Raw genomic sequence first — 22,497 nt, forward strand, 5'->3', positions numbered from 1 at the left:
CTCTACAGCCTATGTGAAGATAACAGTCTGTTTATCATGTGAAATGTTTTGCAGCACACCTTTAAATTGTTAGCCTGACTACATTCCAGAGTCTGTCTCGCCAAGCTGCTTAATATGCCCCAGCACCGGCATTCATAAATGAACTTGTCACAGAGCTCCAGGAATGTATCGGCAATATTAAGCTACACATAGCTCTAATTACTATCATTCAGTTATAGACTGAGACTGGTGGCCTGGTGTAAACTATTATTATATCAGGTTTATTGATTTCAGTTAACAGTTCTTCATTTAACATGATTTTGTAAACACAGTATAAAGAAAAAGTCTCAGAAAAGAATTCACATTTGCAAGGAAGCAAATAACTTCCAACACTTCCAAAACTGCACACTATCCTATAATAAATATGGAAATAAATATGAACATAGAACCAACATAAAAAGTTAAACAAGTCAAATATACAGAAGGCTGCCTTAGAATGAACCTAAAACAACAACCGGTGAAAAAAATCTGCTTATGTCAGAAGCCTAACCTGCTCTCATCCTTCTCCAACAAAAAAGAGCTGCAGTCCATGCATTATATATTTTATTTTAAACATGTTTTAGTGAAACTAAAATCATGCATAAATGCTCAAAGGGTAACATGGTAAATGTGTCTAAAATGATAGCAGTAACATTGTAGAATGTGTACAGGTGAATCCTCTACATTCTCCTCAGTCCTCTTCTGACAACGTTTCATGAGGGGTAGATACTCTGGATTTGCTGTGACCTCTGACCTCTGACGACCTGTCCTGCAGGAAGACCTGGATCTCTCCCGGCAAGCAACGAAACTTCTCCTGAAACTCAGCTTCCACCGCCTCTTGTAGCTAGAGTTGCAATCATAATTTCAGAGGATATTTCAAAATGTTTTTAGAAAAGACTTTAAGACCTTAAATGTCTAAGCATCCAATTCATCATCAGTACATCCAGACCCCTTTTTGAAATGTCTCCAATAAATCCCATTAGCTGCAAAACTTCTAATTGTGAAATTTATTCCAAGTTTGTTTCACAGTCATAATGAAAATAGAATATTACTGTAAGTATAGACACAGTGTGTCTTTGTGTGTGGACACAGGCTCACCCTGGGCTTCAGGTCCTGGATCTGCTGCAGTAGATCTCTGTGCTGCTCCTGGAGTTGCTCTGCACGCTTGGCCTGAGCCTCCTCCAACTACAACAAACACACAGCACCATCATCACACTGGCCTATGTCAGACCATAGTTAGTTATAGTTCACCAAGGCTCACCCGTTTGATGTTCTGGACCACCTCATTTACATAGCACTTGTTGATCTCGATCTTCTCCCTAGTGGCAAACAAAGCAAATATTACCACACCTTTGACAGAGGCAGCTGTGATGTGTGTAGAGAGGAAGCAAACATGGCATATAAGAGAGTTTTAAGAAGGGGCTGAGGCAGGGTCATACTCCTGTGCAAGGTGTTTCTCTTTGGTTTTGGCCTGGTTGATCTTCTCAGTTCTCCTTCGATCCATCAATCGCTTGAGTTCCTTTTTCTCCCTGAAGGCCAGAAACAACCCATTACAACAAGCTTGTTTGTTCTCATTTAGGGGATACAGTAAGCATGAGTTAGCAGTGTGGTGATGCATTTTGTAGTACCAAAGGAGGTTTGAATCTTCCATTATTGATTTGTTTGTTTGTTTCTTGGGCGTGGCGTGAGGAAACAGATGGGTGTAATGTGAAATCTTACTTGTCCTGGATGTCTCCAAGTTTCTTCATCTGGACACAATGGTTCTGCTCTGCCGCCCTGCTCAGCCACTCTGTCAGCTGTGCACAACAACAAACATGTGCTGAGGCACTTTGTGGAGCTCTGGGAGACACTTGTGACGAGTCCTACCTCTCGAATGTGCTCTCGGCGGAGATACTTCTGGCTGTAGTACTGCTCCTGTCTCAGAGACAGAAGGTGCTGCTGCTGCTCCTGTCTTGCCTGTAGGAGGCGCTCTTCCCTCTCACTTGCTTGAGTTCTGTTAGACAATAAATCACACTCAAACCAAATAAACCACTTTTCTAATTATCTACACATGTTGCAGACATTACTGCTTAAGGCCAGATAATACAATAAAATAATACACATGTTTATGTGTATATATATATATATATACACACATACATACATACATACATACATATATATATTAGGGGTGTCAAATTATCGCGTTAATTGCGATTAATTAATTACAGTCATATTTAGCGCGTTATGTTTTTTAATCGCGTTAATGTCATTTTTAATCTCTAACTTTAGTGTTTCTGTATGCGAGTTGCTTTATTATAAAACCTGTTTTTATGTGTTGTTGGGACAACAACACACACACAAAAAAACACATTTATACATTTTTTTTTTTTCGGTAATTCCACTCATTGCCGGAAACCCACACAAAACGCACGCAGTAAGAGCGATGTAAACGTCATGTTAACGTTGGTGGCGTCAGTCGCACAATGGACGAGGTCGTAGAGCCAGTAGTAGAACAGAGTCAGCAGTGCACAGGTAAAAACGCATTCGTGTCTTGGAAATTATTCTCCCGACGTGAAATATAAAAGAAAATAACTAATATAATATCGCCTACAACTTAAATGTCACTGGTGAAAACAACCTGCATAGACTCATGATGTCTGCACTACTGTCCTATAGTGACCTGCCACATGAGGGGACACGCACACAAACACACACAAACACAAACACACACCTTCATCATCGTCATTAACCTGAGAACGCGCGGACCACGTTTCCTTCCGTAGTTACTGCGCGGACACCGCTGTCCTCCCGTGAGCCACGTGTGGATCGTGTTTTCTCACGTACGCTGCGTAAACCGCGCTTCCTCCTGTGCGCCTCTAAACCAGAACTAACACCAAGACTAAAACCAGAACTTATCCAGTCCAGGACTAAACCAGGTCTAAACCAGGACTAAACCAGAACTAAAACCAGAACTCAAACCAGGTCTAAACCAAGTCTAAACCAGGACTAAACCAGAACTAAAACCAGAACTAAAACCAGGTCTAAACCAGGACTAAACCAGAACTAAAACCAGAACTAAAACCAGAACTAAAACCAGGACTAAACCAGGACTAAACCAGGACTAAACCAGAACTAAAACCAGAACTAAAACCAGGTCTAAACCAGGACCAAACCAGAACTAACACCAGGACTAAAACCAGGATTAATTCATTCCAGGACTAAACTAGGACTAAAGTAGGACTAAAGCAGGTCTAAACCAGGACTAAAACAAGGACTAAAACCAGTGATCTCATATATAAAGCATTTCTCTATCAATAATATTTTTAATATGGTTAAGGAAAGACTGGACTTTTTATTGTCTTTAAGTAGACAAAAGTTATTATGTTCAGATTTCCTCGTCTTTGCTACTTTACAGCAAACAGTTTCTTATTCATGGAGACTTGGGCTCAACAGCCAATTTGGGGAGATTTGTTAAACAATAAATGACTTTATCAAGTCACTTTTTTTTGTTCTATATCAGTCTTTTGATCTGCCACAATAATGTAATAATGAATTTAAATGAAAATACCTCAAATTGAAGGCTTTTCTCAGCAATTTTTAGGTGAGATTAAAATGAGATTAATTAATTACAGATCATAATTAATTAATCTCTCAATTTTTTTAATCGCATGACAGCACTATATATATATATATATATATATATATATATATATATATATATATATATATATATATATATATATATATATATATATATATATATATATATATATATATATACACACATACATACATACATACAACAGAAAAGAAAATTCAATGACAGAATAAAGTAATTCTTTTTGGCATAACCTGCTATGATGCCGAGCCACTTTCTTGTATTTGCTTTTCAAGTCTAGATATAGTTGACTTGTTTTCCTCTGGTGTTTCCTGAGAAGCTCCTTTAGCTCCTTACTCTGTCGCCTCTGCTCTTTCTGGTACAACTTGGACTGCTGGAGACTCTCCATGGAGCACACCTGGAGGTCTACGGTGGACAAACAGCTCTAGCTATTCACAAACTGCTGTATTTCTGGTATTTGATAGAGCCACATACAAGGAAGAACTTCTCACCAATGAAAACACAAAGGACAAGGTCTTCGGACTTGGAGGGGGCTTTGTTGGCATCTAAAGTAGACCAAAATGAGCTCAGTCCAATTACAGGAGACAATCGAGATGTTCTGTGGGCATTACCTGTAGTAGCTGTCAGCTGATTGGCTGTTGAAGCTTTGGGAGTGGTGGTCACTGGGGTGTGTCCCATTGGTACAGAAGCCAGGCTCAGGCCATTTTCCACTGTTGTTCTGGTGTCAGTCTTTCTCTCCACACAGCTGTCTGCCTCACTTTGCTGCAGAGTTACAAGACCCTAAGTCACAGTATTTACTCTTTTTGACACATGCAGTCTATATGACAAGTCAGAACAATTCTCATTTGAGCGCATGGAACTAAATTACTCACACAGAAGTTCAGTTGTCAGTGCACAACAAAACAAAAGCACACCTCAGATTGCATGTCCTCCTCAGGCTCCTCCAGCGTCAGAGCGGCCAGCTGCTTGGACCTCTGTTCCAGTAGGTTCACGTAGCGGATTGGATTAGACAAGGCCTCTATCACATCTGAGCCACACAAGCATAGGAAATTAGACAAAAATAACCCTAATGCTTGTGTGGTGTGATGCCTGACCATTAATTATAAAATGAACAATGAATAACAATTTGACTGTTTATCTGAAGTTCATGTTTCCTTTTTGTCTCTGGGTAAATCGTATCTGGTTTGTCAATTTGAGGTGTACAAGTGGTCAAACTACAGGCCAACTTGTTTTTGTGTTACATTAAAGCAAAGGAAATCATCACCTGGGCCAGGACAATGCCTCTTCTGTTACCTGCAAATGTATCTGGTACATAATCTTTGACTTCCATGTAAACAAAAACAGCAGGCAGAGTGAGGGGCTGGTTCTTTTCATTCCTCAGGCCGATGTAACGGTAACCTAAAGAGAGAGAGAAAGCACAGTCAGTCCTTTTAGACTTCAGATGTGGATATCAGGTAATGTGCCAAATATTCCGGCAGAGGCTGTGTGTGTGGGTTTAGTGATAAAATTAAAAGAAGCAGATTTATAGGCATGATGTACTCTATATTAAATGTGAGACAATAAAGCTGGTTTCAGAAATCCCCTGCCTTGTGGGCACAGTATTTAACAAATAATGTAGATAATTCAATTATTCTGTAATCTCTAATGCTGGTCCTCTGTGGTGATGAATTATATATTGCCTATGTAAAAGAAATACAGAGATACCATTCTGGATTTGCCAGGCAAGATGAATTAAAGAGCTATATGAAACTACATACATAGATCAAACCATTAGACTTAAGATTTTATTTAAAAAAAATCCTGATTGGACAGACACAGGCAGTAGATGACGGACTTAGAGGTATGTTACATAAAACACATAAGGTTAAAAAGGGCCAAAACTTAAATTACACATCATTATCATTATCATTTTTAAATGACAAATAAAAATAAATGACAACATCTTTATGTTGTTAAATCAATATTTAAACTGTCAGAAAAAATGACTTCCTTGTCTGTAAATTCCAACTTGATGAAATAGGTATTTCATAGATTTAATTTTAGAACTCCCTTCCCTTCCTGTAGAAGGGCTCAGAATTCAGAGCTAAATTATTTTTCTTGATTTGTTTTATAAAACCATGAAATATGATTAATAAAGTGTCAAAAAATAAAACAGTACATAATGCACAATGTTGGAATTGATTGCAGAACACTCTTTTGTGCTTTTCTTGGTTTAAGTGCTTTTGATTCTTTAATGAAAAATACATATTAATAGGCCTTAACAATTAAAGTATAGCCTCCAAAACAGCCCTGTCCAGATGATCTCAGATCCATCTGTTGTTTTGTATATGCTGTGCATTCATCTTGAATGGTGAACAAGTTTAATTAAAACATACCAATTCTATTTACCGGTAATTATTTCACATTATTACTTAACTTCAGGCATACCTGGCCTTATTGCTGACACTGGAATAATCCTGTGTCCAATAAACTTCCCTCCTTCTTCAAAAACAGCCACTCTGAGGGAGGCCAGAGTGGGCAGTATGACCTGGTAGAGACACACACAACTGTCAGAATCACACAGTGCTACAGTGAAATGCTTTCCTCAGCACCACCTCACCTTTTTGAAGACAATTGGCTCCTCGTCCCACACTGGGTTGATGGCATTGTTGTTGGGAGAAGTTCTGGTTCGGAGTGCTTTCCTCCTTGTGTCTGCCGGCAGTCCAAACATGTCCATCTCCACATACACGCCCACTCGTTTTTCACTCAAGAACTGACCTGAAATCACCTGCACTTCCCAAATCAGACTCATCAGCAGCTCCCACAACAAAAACCACAACTACAACCAGCAACACCTCCAATACCATTCATAGCTCTGGTACTATGTATACATGCCCCCTGTAGCCTCACCTTCACAGACAGAGTGTTTGCCACAATGCCATCCACAGTATTCTCTGTGAATGGGTCAAAATGTTTGTCAGGCCGCCTCATAAACTCTGGCTTCAGTCTGTACCCGCTCCGACCGTTATACTCAAACATAAAGAGGTTAAGCTGCATCGAGAGATCTGGAAACACATGACACAGGGCCTCAAATATGAATCATTAAGTGATAAGTCATCAGTTACATTTAATCCAGTTACTGGCATTGACTTGCTGATATTTGGCGATACATTTACTTATGTAATGAGGTAATTAGTCCACATGATTCATCTGTTATCTTTTGAACTAGGAAAACCAGTTTAGTAGATACTTATTAGGTGGTATATGACAGCATTTATTGGTCTGTATTGTTATGGGAAGCCATACATACTGTTTATGCTAAATGAAAGGTCCTTGTCAGTAAAACAAATACTCAGGTTCAATATTTCATTAATTTCATTAACAGATCATCACAGAAATGTAGCACCAATCCCTCCCTCAAAGTAAAAGTGGTGTCTTAAGGTTAATAAGATCTTACCAATCGTTTGATAATTGAGAGCCACCAGCTGACATCCAGCATTCCAGAAAAGTTGAGGCATGAAGTTAGAGGAGTCCACTCTAGTCCCTTTGGGGTAGATTCGACTCAGTTGAGATTTATTATATCTAACACATGGTTAAGGAGAAAGTTTGCATATGTATATATGGGATATTGACACTTTAAAATCCAGTGCCATGGATACTCAACAAACTCCACTGGTGATTTCGTGAGATGCTCTAAAGCTTTGGTCTCCACAAAAGATGACATGTGATAGGAGCGGTCGGCCTCTATACAAAAAGAACACATCACAGGAAATGGGTCTTTCCCACAGCAGGGTAGCACGGTTATTGTAACTATTAATGTAGCCCAGTGTATCTAGATGATCACAGTTTATGATTTCTGTGCTATTAGGTTTGTATACTTACTTACAATAGAATTCTGTGTTTCAATACACCCACACAATGCATTATATAATCTTTTACATACTCAGCAATGTTAAAGAACAGTTTCTTACTTCTGGAAGCTTCAAATGAGTTGAATTTGGTGGGCTGCACGTAGTTGACCAAAGTGGACATTTCCTCTGCGGCAACTGCCTCACGCTCCACTGAGCCCTGCACAAGAAAAGCACTGGAATCACTATCACACATCTGGAAGTGAGAAAAGCATGACAGCCAGGGTACAGAACACCACTCAAAATACAATGTGTCAAACAAAAGAACAAAACTGAAATGATCGACTACACTGTGAACACTAAAGAGTGTAGCACTAGCAGCAGCAAAATGAACCACACACAGAGCAGCACCTGAAGACACCACAAAGCAGCTCACTGTGTCACTACTAACCTTTTTACCCTCATCGTCTTCATCTTCCTCATCTTCCTCACTCTCAGCCTCAATCTCTGTAGAAGAAAAGAGCAGGCTTCATGCTCTATCTGCAGACTTGGTGCACACTTAAGCATAGACTGTTGACTGGATCTGGTGCTTTTTAGAAGACTGTATGAACCTGATTGCATACTAACTGAATGCACAACAGAGAAACCTTTCCATAATCAATCAGTCTCTTGAAGAGACCTTGGTGAAGTTGTATAATATTCTTAATATTTGAAGAGTGGGAGATAAACAAACAAACAAACAAACATTTTAACAAGTCTCACCTCCAGTATTGTTGCTAAGTGACAGTAGCTCATTCTGATTGGCTGTCTGCTCTGTCAATTTCTTGGTGTCACCAGTGGAGGCGGGTTTATGGGACTTTTTGTTCTTGATGAGTATTTTTCCCATCAGCTCTTGGGGGCTGGGTAGAGGGACACCAGGCTGGAGCTGCTCACACACACACGCACGCACGCACACACACACACACACACACACACACACACACAACACAGTGAGTTTCCATGTTTTTGGGGGATTAACCATAATCACTGCTTTTCTAACGTTAACCCATACCATAATCGTAACCTAATTAATCTTAATTTTTCGGTCAGGCCCACATAAAGTGGTTATATAGATTTCAGTGTCCCCATGTGATAAATACTCGCCTATATGTTAAAGGTTTATAGGTCCTGAATTTTGTAGAGATTGTGCTTTTCTGTTTGAATCCAGTTCCTTCCAGTGCATATTTCCTTGTCTCATTGCGCAAGGCATTTCATTTGCATCACCTCCAGTATCTATGCACACTGGTTAAATGAATGTGTATGTGAATGGTAAAATGATAAAAAGCATTTTGAGTCTTCATGGTGGAAGAAAAGAGCGGTGTCTGTCCCAGAGATCCTCTGCAACTTTCAATAATGCAAGATAACTTACTGGATATTTGTCCAGAGGGTCGATCAAGAGTGCTTCTCCAAAGATGGAGCGACAGTATTCAGCCATCTTGGCCTGCTGTTTGAGCCTGAAGAAGCAGAACAAGTAGATTGGAGATGGCTCCACAGTGAAGTGGAAAAACTTTTGCACTGGGTCTATTTAATTTAATATATTTACATATTCACAGTGTTCCCTTACTTAAAACAACAACTGGCCAGATGGCCAGAATAACTTAAATTCAAGCAGAAATGGAGTGTGAAAAATATGCAACATGAGGCTATTCCAAATACTCACGAGTCGACATGGTTTTCAAAAGACAGTATGACTGGGAATGGTGAAGTCTTGAATGCACACTCTGCAATGGCTTCAATCACTTCCTAAAATGAACAAAAAGTGTTGGTTAAACACAACTATAATGAAGGGTCTTAACCCAACACACAACACCAAAGAACAAAACTGACTTTTCATGTTCCAGTTCAAATAGAAACAAAAGCATGTGTTTGATTATTAATATGAGTGATGTGTCATTTATTTTCAATAATATTATATAGAAAACAATGGAAGTACAGTAACATGCAGTGAAATCAACTCAGGGTACCTTGAATGATATTTCTGATGTCATGGTAAAACCATGTGTGATGACAGGCTCCTCCTCAGCAGTACGGCCCTTCCACACATCCAGCTCCACACAGCGACATCCGGCCAACAGCACCTGGCGGTACATCTCCACTGATGAGCTGCCCGCCAACTGGCCCGCTGTTAACGTCATGACAACCATCATGAGCTAATACTGCACAGCAACAACCAACCAGAAAGATCCACTACTAACACACCAATAACAACCAGGACACGAGCTGCTGCTGCAGCTACAGGGCACCACAGAACAATCCTCTGCACACTCATGCAGGTGTCCTGGAGCCACACCTGTCAGGTACGTGTTGTGGGAGGAGTTGATAAAGTAGTGTGACAGAGGGAAGCTCATGTCCTCAGACTGATCCAGTTTCTCTGGAGGGATGACTCCATTTTCGTCACTGGAGAGGTAAGAGCAGAAGGCCTGCAGGGACACCAGCCCTAGGGGTGGCACCAGAATATACAACATAATTAAAGAGTTTAATATGGGTCAGGTATCAGAGCCACATATCCTGTTCTACCTTCCTGCAACAGGTGGGGTTGGTGCTGGTAGCGTTGCAGCAGTGAGCGAGTTTGAGGTGGCCGCTGAGGTGGGTACAGGATTTCATTGAGCCGCGGGTCTCTCTGTGTGCTGTTAATGAAGTCTGTCATTTGGTCCAGTGTCAGCGTGCCATCAGTGCCCCCTCTGCAAAAACAAGACAAACCACTGATATTTCTAGGGCTATTACAACACAAGAGAAGATTTACGCAGCACTTGAATTCTCTTATTGTTTGAAACAAAGACGTGTTTTTTTTTAATTTATTTTTTAATCAGTACTCACTGCTGTTTGAAAATTAGAGCAAGTTCTGGACGGGGACATAAATTTTCCAGAAAGCTGCGGTACACATCCAAAGTGAAGTCCTCCAGTCTAATGCTGTCACCCTATGAGACAAGAGCCAGTGTTTGTGTTATAGTGGAGCTAAATCTTCTCTGCACCGGCTTACCCGGCCATAAGGCAGTCTGCAGCTCTCCAGGGCACTCTCCACTCTCTTACGATCAGCGGAAAACAGACGAACAATGCTGAAACAGAACAAAGCTTTCTTACGGAACATTTACATGTTCACACTTACTATATTTTTTGTTAGTTTATAATCTGATTTCTCCAAGGAAACACAGATTCAATAGCCCTCCAATCACAGTTAGAGACATATTTAATGTGACAGGAAGATATAGTTACTTTTTGACGGGTATTCTTTCTTCTGCATTGGGCAGCAGTGTCAGTCTAACATACCTGTAAGCAACAAAGCACAGCAGTACACATCATTGTCATTATCATCAAAACTTTATTACAAACAAAAACACACACAGCAAATGTATACAGCCACAAAAATAATATGAATATTTAGTTATAGAGAGAATGTTTTTATTCATATTTTAACAAGTCAGTGCATATGTTGAAGTAACAGGTCTTATGTTTTTAAAAAAATGTGTCTGTCACTCACGCCTTCAGTAAACTCCTCTCTCGATTCAAGTTGAGGCTGAGCAAGTTGGAACACAAAGCAAACAGCTCCTCGCTCCACACCTGAAGTGCAGGACCAGAATACCATATGGTAATAATCTCACATTGGCCCCTCTGTATAGTCACTCTACATGAAGCCCCCCCGTTACCCCACATAGGTCAGTAAAGCCCTCTGCACCTTTGCCTCATCCTCCTGTGAAGCAATGAAGATGAGTTGGCTGACATTGACCAGGTCAGAGGCAGTAACCACAGTGAGCATGCGGTTCTCTAAGCGCCCCACCAGGTTCCCTGCATCCAGCAGCTCACGCAGCTTGGCCTCCTAATGTCAGATAAATAAGTGACTCAAAACAAAGACAAGGGACAAACATCAAGAGCAAAGCTTTAGAATTAGCACTTGGATGGCAGCTAGAAGAAAACAGTAGGAGGAGACAGTAGAAGGAGACAGTAGAAGGAGACACCAGGAGGTGCTGTACCTTGGCAGTCTTGGTGCTGCGACCGGTTCGGACATCTTTGACCAGAGTCAGGTCCAGGAGCTCAGTATCCTGGGGAATGCAAAACTGTTTTCTAGTAGTGTACTATTGCTGAATCAGATAATCTCAACATGTAGTTAGAATTTTGCCTGTAAGATTTACTAATGGATAGTAATTCTGTTATTAGCACACAAAATGTCAAGTGAATGAACACACAAAAACATTATGTATTAGAAATATGGTAGGTCTGGACTATAGGCCTATGTAATGGAGGGATCAGCACCTTGTTCTGATCCATCCACTGGAGATAGAATCCATGTGAATCCACACGGAGCATCACCGGAGTCACTGTGGACAGGTCCTACACAGACACCAGGATATTCACTAAGTTAGGACCATCTTTGGAAAACAAAGAACAGCGAGATCATGACCAGATTTACAGATATCAGGAAGTCATGGATGTCATGCTGAGCATGTGTGCATGCAGCAGATAATGCTGCCTCTAAAACCCAAACAACAAACAAATCTACAAGTGAGAGGGGCACATGAGAAATGCCCTCACTGATTTAAGAAAATGACTTTATGGTTTGATAGTCCACAGGGGTACAAACAGAAATGTCAGACTTAGACAAAATTGGCTACATTACCTCGTCCCATTTAATGAAGTTGCTGCCGGTTCTCAGAGTATGAGATACAACAGGGGGCTGCAGTTTGAGCGCGTGGACACCGGGCTGAGCGCTCGCCATGGCTTTAATCACAGATGTACGTCCAACTTCTCACAACCGCTCTTCACTCTGCTTTCCTGTGTGTTACTGCGCCTCATTGCGCCTCACCGCCCCTACCGCTGTGCGCCCACCCCGTGCGCCTCTGTTGGTGCTGTTATGCACAGAGACGTAGGCTACTCAACAGATGCTTTCGTTTGTGACAGGATACAGATTGACTCATCATTGGGGACATGCGCAGATCGCGGCTTCCCACAGAAAATGTGGTGAGGAGAAACTGGGAGGAAAGAGAATAACGCGCGCAAGGCCATATGAGGCCACTTTAGGCCTATTTAGCTTACTATAAGGTTACCATGACGATGGCTGGGCAAAAATGCTGCAGCCTTCTATTCTATTCTTCTATTATTATTATTCTATTATTTATCATAAATAATGTATTCTTCTTGAATTATCATTATTTGCATTATAATAATTATTATATTTCTATTCTATTATATTTCTATTTATATTGTATACCAAAACTGCAAATATCCTTTGACTTTTCACAAATCAAAAGCTTAAAATATCAATTTTATGTCATTTTTACTCTGTTGATAATGTGTGAGCACAGGCAGGATCCGGAACTGGAGGACAGCAGGGGAGATCTTCCTATTGGGAGCTGTCAGGATCCCAACAGGAGTGATTATAGGCTTATCAATTCAGCCCAAAAATAAGCTTAAATGTAGGCCTACTGTATTCCTACTTCCTGTAAAACGTTCCAAATGCATTTGCATCTTATGCTACCTCGGAGCTACCATCTCTCTCCTCTCTATCACCTCTGAACATCTTACTCTCCTCGATCACCTCCTCTGAACAGCTCACTCTCCTCCGTCACCTCTAAACACCTCTCTCTCCTCCATTGCCTCCATCATCTTCTCCATCACCTTCTCCAAACACCTCAATCTGAAATGAGTGCACTATGAGTCCTTTCTACAGGCTTGACCTCAAAAACAAACTTCAGAAGACCAGCATATGTGCACAGATATAACAGGGAATGGCGGTGGAGGAAGGTTGAGTTTAAAAGTTTCTTAGTTATGAAACATGCTCACAGCAGTCCTACACTTAACTCTGCACATCTTCTGATCTCCTGAAATAGCTCAGCCTCCCACTCGTCCTTATATAAGCTCCAGCTCAGAGAGGGGCTAACATAAGGAGTGTGAGTACATGTGCCTGTGGGAGCGTGCACGTGCTAGTGTGTGGGCAGCATCTTCTTGTGCATCCTTTTTGTGTTAGCAAGAATAGCATCCATTAGTGTATTTGAGTGTTGAACACCTGTATCATTATTACATGCTGTTTTTACTGGACACAGTTAAAACAGGGCATCATTGGGGTGACAGGGTGAGAGCTCAGTAATAACAAAATTTATTCTCAATCTCTCTCTCTTCTTTTATTTTTATGGGTTTAAATCAATGCGTACTGTAAGTATGCAGTTTTACATATAGCACCGTAGTGCAGTGGTGCTGGCATAAAGTTAATAGCATAGGGCATCTCCCTTTGTGTTTTTTGAGAACTCCCAACCACTTCTGCATAAATAAACATAAATATAAAACAGTAGAAATTTTGCCAATTTTAAATGTGTCATTTACTGTGTTGGACACTGTTAAGCAAAAAGGTCAAAAGTACATTTACATCATGTACATGTGCAGCACAATCCAGCAAAAGACAAGATATATTACATTATGACTATGAACTATTTACATGACATAATAGAAGAGCGTCAGTGCCATCATCAAAGTTCTGCAACCCTCTGCTCAGCTGCGCTCTTTCAAACGCTGTTCTCTCTGACAGGCCTCAAAGATTTTCTCACACTTGGCCCCACGCTCAAACATCTGCATACAGCATCACATGTAGTACAAGAGTATGCAGGTACAATAAGCCTTAGACACATGCCTGTAGTACTCACAGCTGCCAACAGGCTCTTGTCGTTCCTCTGTAAAGTGGACAGCCCCGAGCAAAACTCCAGTAGTATAGCAGAGCCCGCCTGAGAGCCACATCCCACCAAACGGCCCCTGTCCTGAATCTGAAGGCAATGCAGGGGCTCGTCACACACCTGTAGAATAAAGATGTGCATCATTTGACACTGGTGAGGGTGACTGTGAATGTGTGAGTTGCCCACCTTGAGACTCAAGGTGGGGTCATTCTGCTTGAACAGAACATCTCATACATCCAGCACACCATCCATCTTTGAGGTAAGGTACATTGAGGGCCGCACGGGGCTCCAGCATGCGTCTGTCACGTAGGACATCTGGTACCTGAACACAACATGCACAAGTTCTACATCTGGGTCTGACAAGAAGGATGGAATAGGCCCTCCCTATGCTTTATGCGGAAGCAAGAAACTTATGCTACATGTGATATGATACATAAAGCTCTAAATCACGCTCTACTGTATTTCGATTCTTAAACTAGTTGCTGGAGAGAAATTAAATTGAGCGGAGGCACTAGGTGGAGCCAGCCTGACTAAACCTGCACTAGACTACAATTAAACCAGAATTAGAACCAAACCGAGTCTACCTTAGGACTAAACTGAAGCAAACCAGGCCAAGTGTGACTACAGCAGTATATTAAATTTTGTATTAGATCCTATTTTTGAATGTAAACGTATTACCTGTGTCTACCTAAATTAAATACTACTAAATTACTACTTAATTAATGAAATAGCCTATATTACACTGTTTTCTGATCTATGTTATAATGTTGTTTCCTCATCAAAACATACCTACAGTTGTGTTTTTGTTTCATTGACACATGTTTAACACACAAACCCTGCGTATTTAGTCTGAGATCTGAGTTTTTCAATAGAATAATTAAATAGAAAGTTATAGTAAATAAACATTTTTGTAGGGTGCCAATATTACGAAAGAGCATTGTAGTCAGTGAAAAAAAAAAAAAATGTGGAGGGGGGAGGGGAGGGGGGATTATCTCGTAATTACGAGATAGTATCTTGTAATTATCTCGTAATTACGAGATAGTATCTCGTAATTACGAGATAATCCCCCCTCCCCTCCCCCCTCCACATTTTTTTTTTTTTTTCACTGACTACAATGCTCTTTCGTACAATATACAGGTGTGAGTAAAAATATGGGTAGTGCATTTTATTTTTTGTCAGGTTTCTTCATGGTGCCAATCGGTCTCTCTCACAAGCTCTTTGACCACATTGTGCCGTTTTTCATCTTCCTCAACTGTATCACCATCGCCTTGGAGCGGCCAGGCATAAAGAAAGAGAGCCCAGTAAATGATTCATCTTGTGTTAGACTGCAATTCCCCATACTATTTTAATGTCATTTTCAATGTAATATACTTTTTATTCAAACAAACTACATTGATGTGTGTTGGCAATGTGTGTCTTCAGGTGCGGGTGTTCCTGAGCGTCTCCAATTATTTATTCACTGTGATCTTCCTAGCAGAGATGACCATTAAGGTAAACATTTTGTGATTTGGTTTCATTCTATATCATAGCAAGGTTTAACGCCAGTCTTAAAAAGCATTTTACAGCTTTTATTTATTTATTTTTTTTGCATATTAACTACAATTGAATCACAACTGGAATTTAAATAATACTTCTCATATAAAATTCCTTTCACACAACATATTCTGTCTGTTTAGAGTCTTGACCCTGTTATGTAGTATTATGCTGAAATGCTTTGAATTCTTGTGTGACTTAAGATCCTAATAGGGTCATAATTTTGCATGTATAAAGGTGCATCATATCACTTTTCTGGTGAAGGGTTTGTCACGAGCTTGATGTTATTGTTTGTAATGTTCCACAATATAGCATTAAACTACACAAATATTGTATGAATTCAAGAACAGGTGATTTTGTTGCTTAAAAAATCTTGAAAACCAAATTCTTACAGTGTCCTTGTCTTCATATAGATGGATAAATAAATGCCATAATAGCATACCCTGTAACAATCGAGGTGAATCAAAAACATCTCCATGAATAAAAGTAGCAAACTCTTTACTAGAAAAGTTATGCAGTCCACCTTTAAATTACTATATGCCCTCTCAATACTGTTCAACCTTAAATGGTTAATATTATGCTATTCTCTGATTTATCATATTTTTCGGACTATAAGGCACACTTAAATTACTTAAATTTTCTCAAAAATCAACAGTGTGCCTTATAATCTGGTCAGTGTATGGGGGTCTTTAGGATTGTACTTGATGCAGACGAGAGGAGAGGAGAGGGTTTTCTGAGATAAACAATAAATAAAAACATATTTATGAACTATATAATTGTATGTCAATGTTATGCTTTTGGTGGTGCCTGAAAAGAGGATTCAGAGAAAAGAACTTAATGACCAATATCCCAGATGTAAGAGTCTTCACACATGTTTGAATGTGAGGTTTGGAAGTGTAGACAGGAGTAAGCACCTGCCAACTTTTTCCCTCCATCTGGGTGCCATGACAGGCACGAGACTGTGTGCTTCAGTTTGTTTGGGTCTCTGGTGGAATACAGTGGGTGATTTATATGTAATTATAAATGATTACTGCTTCTGAGGTATTCATATTGTGACACAGACCTAAAAACATTGATGCTTTTGGCTGATGGTAGTTCAACGCACGCCTCCTCGTCCTCCTCAGTGAAGTACTCTTGGTAAATATCCAAAGCGTTGTTCTGCTAGAGACAGTGCCCCATGACCTGTCATAAACAGATAAAGCACAAGCCCTTCATTTAAAGGGACAGTATTAGGGCTGCTTAATTATTGAAAAAATCATTATTAATATAATTTTGGTCAATATTGAAATCTCGATTATTCAAGTGATTATTTTTTAGTTACACGATGCATTTATTCAGCATTTCTCTCTCAAAAAGGAAATCACTTTGTTACTGATAATTTACACAAAACTTTCAAATTGAAAATAAATATAGGCTACAAATATGTATCTTGCACTCACACCTGCACAACTGAACCGGGCCACAGCTGATGATGTCATCACACGGCACTGTTTGTTGGAGAAAATAAGTCTAGTGGCAGAAATATCTATTAAATAGTGAAGCAGATGTGGGTACTATTGCAATATGTGTTCCTCCATGAGTTTATTGATATAATAACAGCGCGGAGGAGATGAGGACAGGAGGAGGAGGGAAGACAGAAGGAGACAAGGACAGAGAGAGGAGTAGGGATAGCTGGAGACGAAGCTGCAAAACTTTTGTCTCTGTCACAGTCCTTATTGAAGGTCAACATGGATTCGCTATGTGGTTTAGAGTGGACTTTATTCACAGTTTTCCGCATCTGACAGGGATCGTAAAGTAAAGTTGTGCATGTGCGCATAATGAGCAACCGTGTCGTGCTTTGGTCCACCTCCTCCAACCAGCCCAAAGTCCCATCTATGCCATGCCTGTGCATGGTTTAATTGCGCTCACACTGGACAAATATATCTGCACCCTAAATTATTTTAACTGGATTATATGAGTTTGGGGATCGTTTGACACACAAATTGAAATCACAATCAAAATTGAATTAATTCCACAGCCTTTGACAGTATGTAGCCTGTAATCTTAGTTTTAAAAAGGCAACACAGTCACAACTGAACCCGAGTTGCCAGTGCCTCTTGTCTTGCATGATCTTCCTTGAACACTTTACAAAACTGAATCGGAGCTACGTCCAACGTAAAGCTTACCGTATCCTAGCAACGACCCCCACTCAAACAAACTTTATTAGTGCATAAGCGTAAACTGACACTTATTTTTCCTGTTGATTACGCGGTGCCTTCATAAGGAAAACCCACTCATAAATTAAATAACTTAACAGTTATAACATTACAGGACTGAACCTGTTGTTCTCAATCTTTTCACACCAAAAACTACATACACCGTTGCTACAGAAGTTCAAAACAAAAACTAACCCAAAAGAGGATAAACAACTTTAAGCAAACACATGGAGATGGCAGAGTCTGCAGAATATGTCTAAATCATGAAAACCCTCTCAGCTCTGGGGTTTTCACAGCATGGTTGCAAATAAAAAATATTTCTCATCATATATTTTAAAGGTAATAAGGCAGACACTAAAACTAGAGCAGATGCAAGGCTGATGAGTACTGCAATACATGTTGTAAACCTTTTTTTTTTTTTTTATCAAATAAAGATTCTGAAAGTGATATGTTATTTTTAATAAGTCATTTTTGTTACAAAATTGTTTTTCCTGAGATCATAATCAGGATGATGTGAAGTATGGTTGCTAAAGGTGCTCTTTGGGCCTGATCTTCATGGTGATGCCCAGGTTCAGTTGTCATGGTGACCGAGCGTTGAGCAACTTAACCGTCTTGCGGCCGTAGTGCCAGTAGCTGTACCCAGATGCTGCTGTAGTCACTGCAGTGATAAACCTGTAATACACAGTGTAAAAGACTGACACTGTAAAAAGTATATTAAAGCATCACATGGATATATTGTACATGTAAATGTCCGAGTAGAGTGTGTAAAGGGAAACTGAGATGAGAACAGAACCTGTCGAAACCACCTCACACTACCGCATAATAACAGGGCGATGCACACACACTACATTCACTAAGCCACTGCCTTGCTTTCTGATGTTCTTTATTTGGAGGAGTTTGAGAAGAGCATGCAAATACACAAACCACAAGTTTGTGAAACAAAATACACAATTTAAGACCAAATTTATTCTAAGCATAAATAGAGATAACTCCTGCTTATAATGAGATTGCCATTAACATAAACTTTTTACATATTTTTTCGCCACCGCAAAGGTAATTAAGCATTAAATGAACTTAAAATAAATGTATTCTTAATTTTGTTTCTGAGGGCTGCCCAGTGACGCCTGTGCATCACTGGTGCACTGCAGCAGAGCTACATGTAGTGGAATGAGTAAAGCTCCCTGTGCCTGTGTGTTCTGTATGTTCAAAGGACTAACCATAGACACTGCAACGCAGCACTGTCTGTGTACTGGAAGACTGGAGCAGCCAAAGATGCAGCCACAAGGAACAGCTGGATGGCTGTGTTCATCTGAAAAGCACAAAGCAGGTGATCAAGGCTACTTAAACTTAAAGCCACATTACCATAACCTTTTAACTAAAAACAGACTATAAAAATATGACAAATTCTATTGACTTAGTATTTCTACATTTGCACAATATCAATTCTTACTTTACTGAAGAGGGTAGGCTTGAGCTGTGCTGTAGTGTAGCAAGGATTAAAGAACCTGCTCAGGGTCACCTGAGGATGAATAACAAAAAAAGTCAGTGTTGAATACAAGCTGCAGTGTGCAAAGTGGGAAGAGAATGAGCACAAATGGACTGTTCTCCTTTGTGGACAGATTTGAATGTGTTCATACAGGAGGTTTTTTTTTCATCGCGGGCTAAAATTGAAACATTTCAGCAGACCAAGGGAACAAACATTTAGATTTAAACTGTCTCTAATTATGGGCTGTTGAGGCTAGTAATCTGAACCAACTATGGACAATCAATTCAGGGCAAAATTGAATCAAAATAGAAAATAGATCAGCAGTCCATCAAACTACTTGAATGGCCAAGTTTGTCCACTTTGGGCGACACTGATTTAAACCAAAATGAATGCCATTAAATAAACAAATCAGAACAAAAAAAGTAAATGCCTCATAAGGTCTGGATTCTATTGTTTGTAGGGTTGAAAGTGCTGTTACTGGCAGTACTTTGTGGTGTTGCACTCACTGGTGGAGGGACAGTCTTGTATCGGACCCAAAAGACTGCAGCAATGAGCCCAATGTCTCTGGAGATGACGAGAGCTGTGAGCAGAACTGAAACAGAGCAGTGTCATGGAGACTGGGGTGAATACTACTGACCTACACATCAGCCAATAAAACAGATGATTTAGCTTTAACTATTAGATTTTATACCTACTGAATGCCATCTTTACAGTTTACTAAGCAACATAATCAAATTTACTTTTGTTAGCTTTTTAAAAAAAAAAAACTTAATGCCTCATTTAACAAGGATAGTTCCACTGATATTTGAAATCTCATTTTCAGGGGAGTCTTTGTACTCTGTTTTTAGTGACAGGGGAACTGAGTGGAAAAAATACGCAATCAAAACTGATTATTCAAAATAATCAGGGCTGGGTATTGTGAAGAACTGATACAGTACATGTCCCAATACAGGATCCACAAAATAATACATATCCTAAAAATAATCTAAAAAGTTACTTTAAGTACTTTTTAAGAATGTGCAGAATAACAAAATGCTTTGATATTTCATGTTCACATTGCCCTTAACAGCAGAAAGACTGATTTCTCAAGCACTCACTTTTACAGCTTAGCATACTGAATTTTAATGTGCAACTTAGTGTAAACTGAACAGAAATGATCCTTCTCAGTAAATGACAGAGCCTTTCATAGGAACTGTGTGGTCACCCATTATGTGACTATAAGGTTTATATGACTACATGATGTAGTATGGGTGGATCCCTCATTATAAATGCACCTTTCAAAGGAAATTAGAAAAGTACACCAACAAAAGCTATAGTTTAATCATTTTACATAGTCAACTTATGTGTATCACAATGCAGAATCAGCCCCTTTTATGAATACATATATATATGCAGACTGACTCCTTTCAGAATATGAGCAAAAGTGAGTCCTCACAGGAAACATGGAGCTCTCACCTGGGATAAGTTCAGCGTAGGTGAGACTGATGTATAAAACACTGATAAGAATCTTATCAGCCAATGGGTCCAGAGCACTGCCCAGCGCCGACTTCTGACTGGGCCAAGTCCTGGCAATGTAGCCGTCGAGCTGAGAGACACACACAGGACATACCTCACTTTCGTACACTCACTGCCAATACACAGCCTGAACACCTAAGTATGTTGTACTACTCTGGGTTGCAATATATTAAACTAAGGAATATGCATTTGCGAGCTGTTATCTTGCATATGACAGAGGGGGTGGGGAAATACCAGATCAGTGGCTCCTGCAAGTGTGAACAGAGCCAGGCTGAGGTGGAAGTGCTGTGTGATGATCAGGTGTCCTAGCACAGGGGCGAGAAGAATCCGACACACACACAGCAGATTTGGGATGGTCCAGGGATTCTCGTACTGTAGGCACAGAGCAGCAACAAGTCAGAACAAACAGCTCACGTTCTACTGGAACAACAAGGACTGAAGAGTATACAATACCACTTGGTTCCTGTAATCCTCTCCTATTTTATATCTTGGCTATTGGGATTGAGGATTTTGAGGACATTCTGTTTGAGCCATGAAAATCAATAACTTGAGAGTAATTTAAGTTCCCAAAGTTATCAGACCACAATCCTCAAAATAACCATGCCACCCAGTGTAACTTATAAGGTAATATTGTGTCTTTTGAGTTTTATGTTGAAATTATCTTGTGTTCCACAGCTCACGGGAGAGAATACACACTAAACATTCATGGGCTCAGTGAAGAGTATAGTACTATTCATAGTGGCTGTTTTTCAGGATCTTTATTACAAAATCACAGCGTTCATTAATTATTTTTCACACGTTAGGTCAACACTGCGTACACACGGCCCCTCTGAGTATTCCAAATGTTTGAAGGAGGAGCCTCCAGCTGAATCCTGCTGAGGTGCGGCTCACCAGCTCTTTGAACTTGAAAAGCCCATGTCCGGAGACTGGACTGTCTTCACTGCGGTCCGCCTCTGAACCATTGGTTAACTCCTGCTTTTTACTATCACAAAGTCCTCGCACTACAGGTACAGGCCAGTCATTAATCCACGATCTCTTATGGCCTCTCCAGGGTAAAAATACAGTTCCAAACGTGCGTCCCGTGTGTGTGAAGAACTGGAGCGCGGAGGTAGTGCACGGGACACGGCTCTGTGTGAACCTTAAGCAGTCAGTGACAGGTGTGCGTGTAGACCGCCATGACGGTGGCTCGAGCGCGCACACACTCCTGTTCCGCGCGGACACCGAACGCCACACAGCGGCTGCCTTCGAGCAGCGAGGCGCCGACAGCCTCAGCACACACACGGTCAGCATGTTTAGAAGTAGCCTTCGCTATGAAAAGACTTCCCGAACGCTGTCCTGCCCCATAGCCGACTGTAGACTCAGAAAGACGGTCAGAGTCGGCAGGGTTGCAGCTCAAGCCTGCAAGCTACCATATTGCCGTATTTCGATACTTGCGGTGTCGTGGAACTATTGCGACAGTGGGGCGCGCCTTTTTTCCCTTGACTCCTCCTCCGATGGATCTATAGTTCTGTGCCTCCTCCCATCCGTAAGTGATATGCATGTGAAAGTAGAATTATGCGACATTTGTATACTGACCAACGTTCCATATAACTTTTGGATAAGGCCTACTTCAGAGCTGTCAAACAGT

The 22,497-nt window shown here is 40.4% G+C and overlaps 2 protein-coding genes across 2 annotated transcripts; both read right to left on the reverse strand.

Moving 5' to 3' along the window:
* Nucleotides 1-565: 565 nt before the first annotated feature.
* On the reverse strand, nt 566-12,340 carry LOC110156950 (1-phosphatidylinositol 4,5-bisphosphate phosphodiesterase beta-1-like). Its single transcript, XM_055162859.1, has 32 exons — nt 12,098-12,340; nt 11,734-11,811; nt 11,454-11,522; nt 11,159-11,299; nt 10,964-11,043; nt 10,699-10,752; nt 10,466-10,541; nt 10,303-10,403; nt 10,003-10,166; nt 9,776-9,922; nt 9,450-9,607; nt 9,146-9,228; nt 8,855-8,939; nt 8,209-8,371; nt 7,898-7,953; nt 7,570-7,666; nt 7,258-7,342; nt 7,056-7,180; nt 6,509-6,663; nt 6,219-6,386; nt 6,047-6,146; nt 4,913-5,017; nt 4,534-4,646; nt 4,231-4,381; nt 4,111-4,164; nt 3,853-4,024; nt 1,885-2,011; nt 1,738-1,814; nt 1,458-1,547; nt 1,280-1,337; nt 1,117-1,203; nt 566-862 (listed from the first exon to the last, which is right to left on the reverse strand). The coding sequence occupies exons 1-32, from the start codon at nt 12,194-12,196 to the stop codon at nt 710-712; spliced, it is 3,471 nt and encodes a 1,156-aa protein (XP_055018834.1). The 5' UTR covers nt 12,197-12,340; the 3' UTR covers nt 566-709.
* A 5,973-nt stretch (nt 12,341-18,313) lies between these two features.
* On the reverse strand, nt 18,314-22,303 carry crls1 (cardiolipin synthase 1). Its single transcript, XM_020921424.2, has 7 exons — nt 21,762-22,303; nt 21,105-21,242; nt 20,811-20,940; nt 19,862-19,947; nt 19,320-19,388; nt 19,087-19,178; nt 18,314-18,541 (listed from the first exon to the last, which is right to left on the reverse strand). Exons 1-7 carry the CDS (start codon nt 22,158-22,160, stop codon nt 18,448-18,450), a joined length of 1,008 nt encoding a protein of 335 aa, XP_020777083.1. The 5' UTR covers nt 22,161-22,303; the 3' UTR covers nt 18,314-18,447.
* Nucleotides 22,304-22,497: the final 194 nt, after the last annotated feature.

This window comes from Boleophthalmus pectinirostris, unplaced genomic scaffold (assembly GCF_026225935.1).
Source record: "Boleophthalmus pectinirostris isolate CB_2022bp ecotype Guang Dong unplaced genomic scaffold, ASM2622593v1 HiC_scaffold_5, whole genome shotgun sequence".
Taxonomy (NCBI): domain Eukaryota; kingdom Metazoa; phylum Chordata; class Actinopteri; order Gobiiformes; family Gobiidae; genus Boleophthalmus; species Boleophthalmus pectinirostris.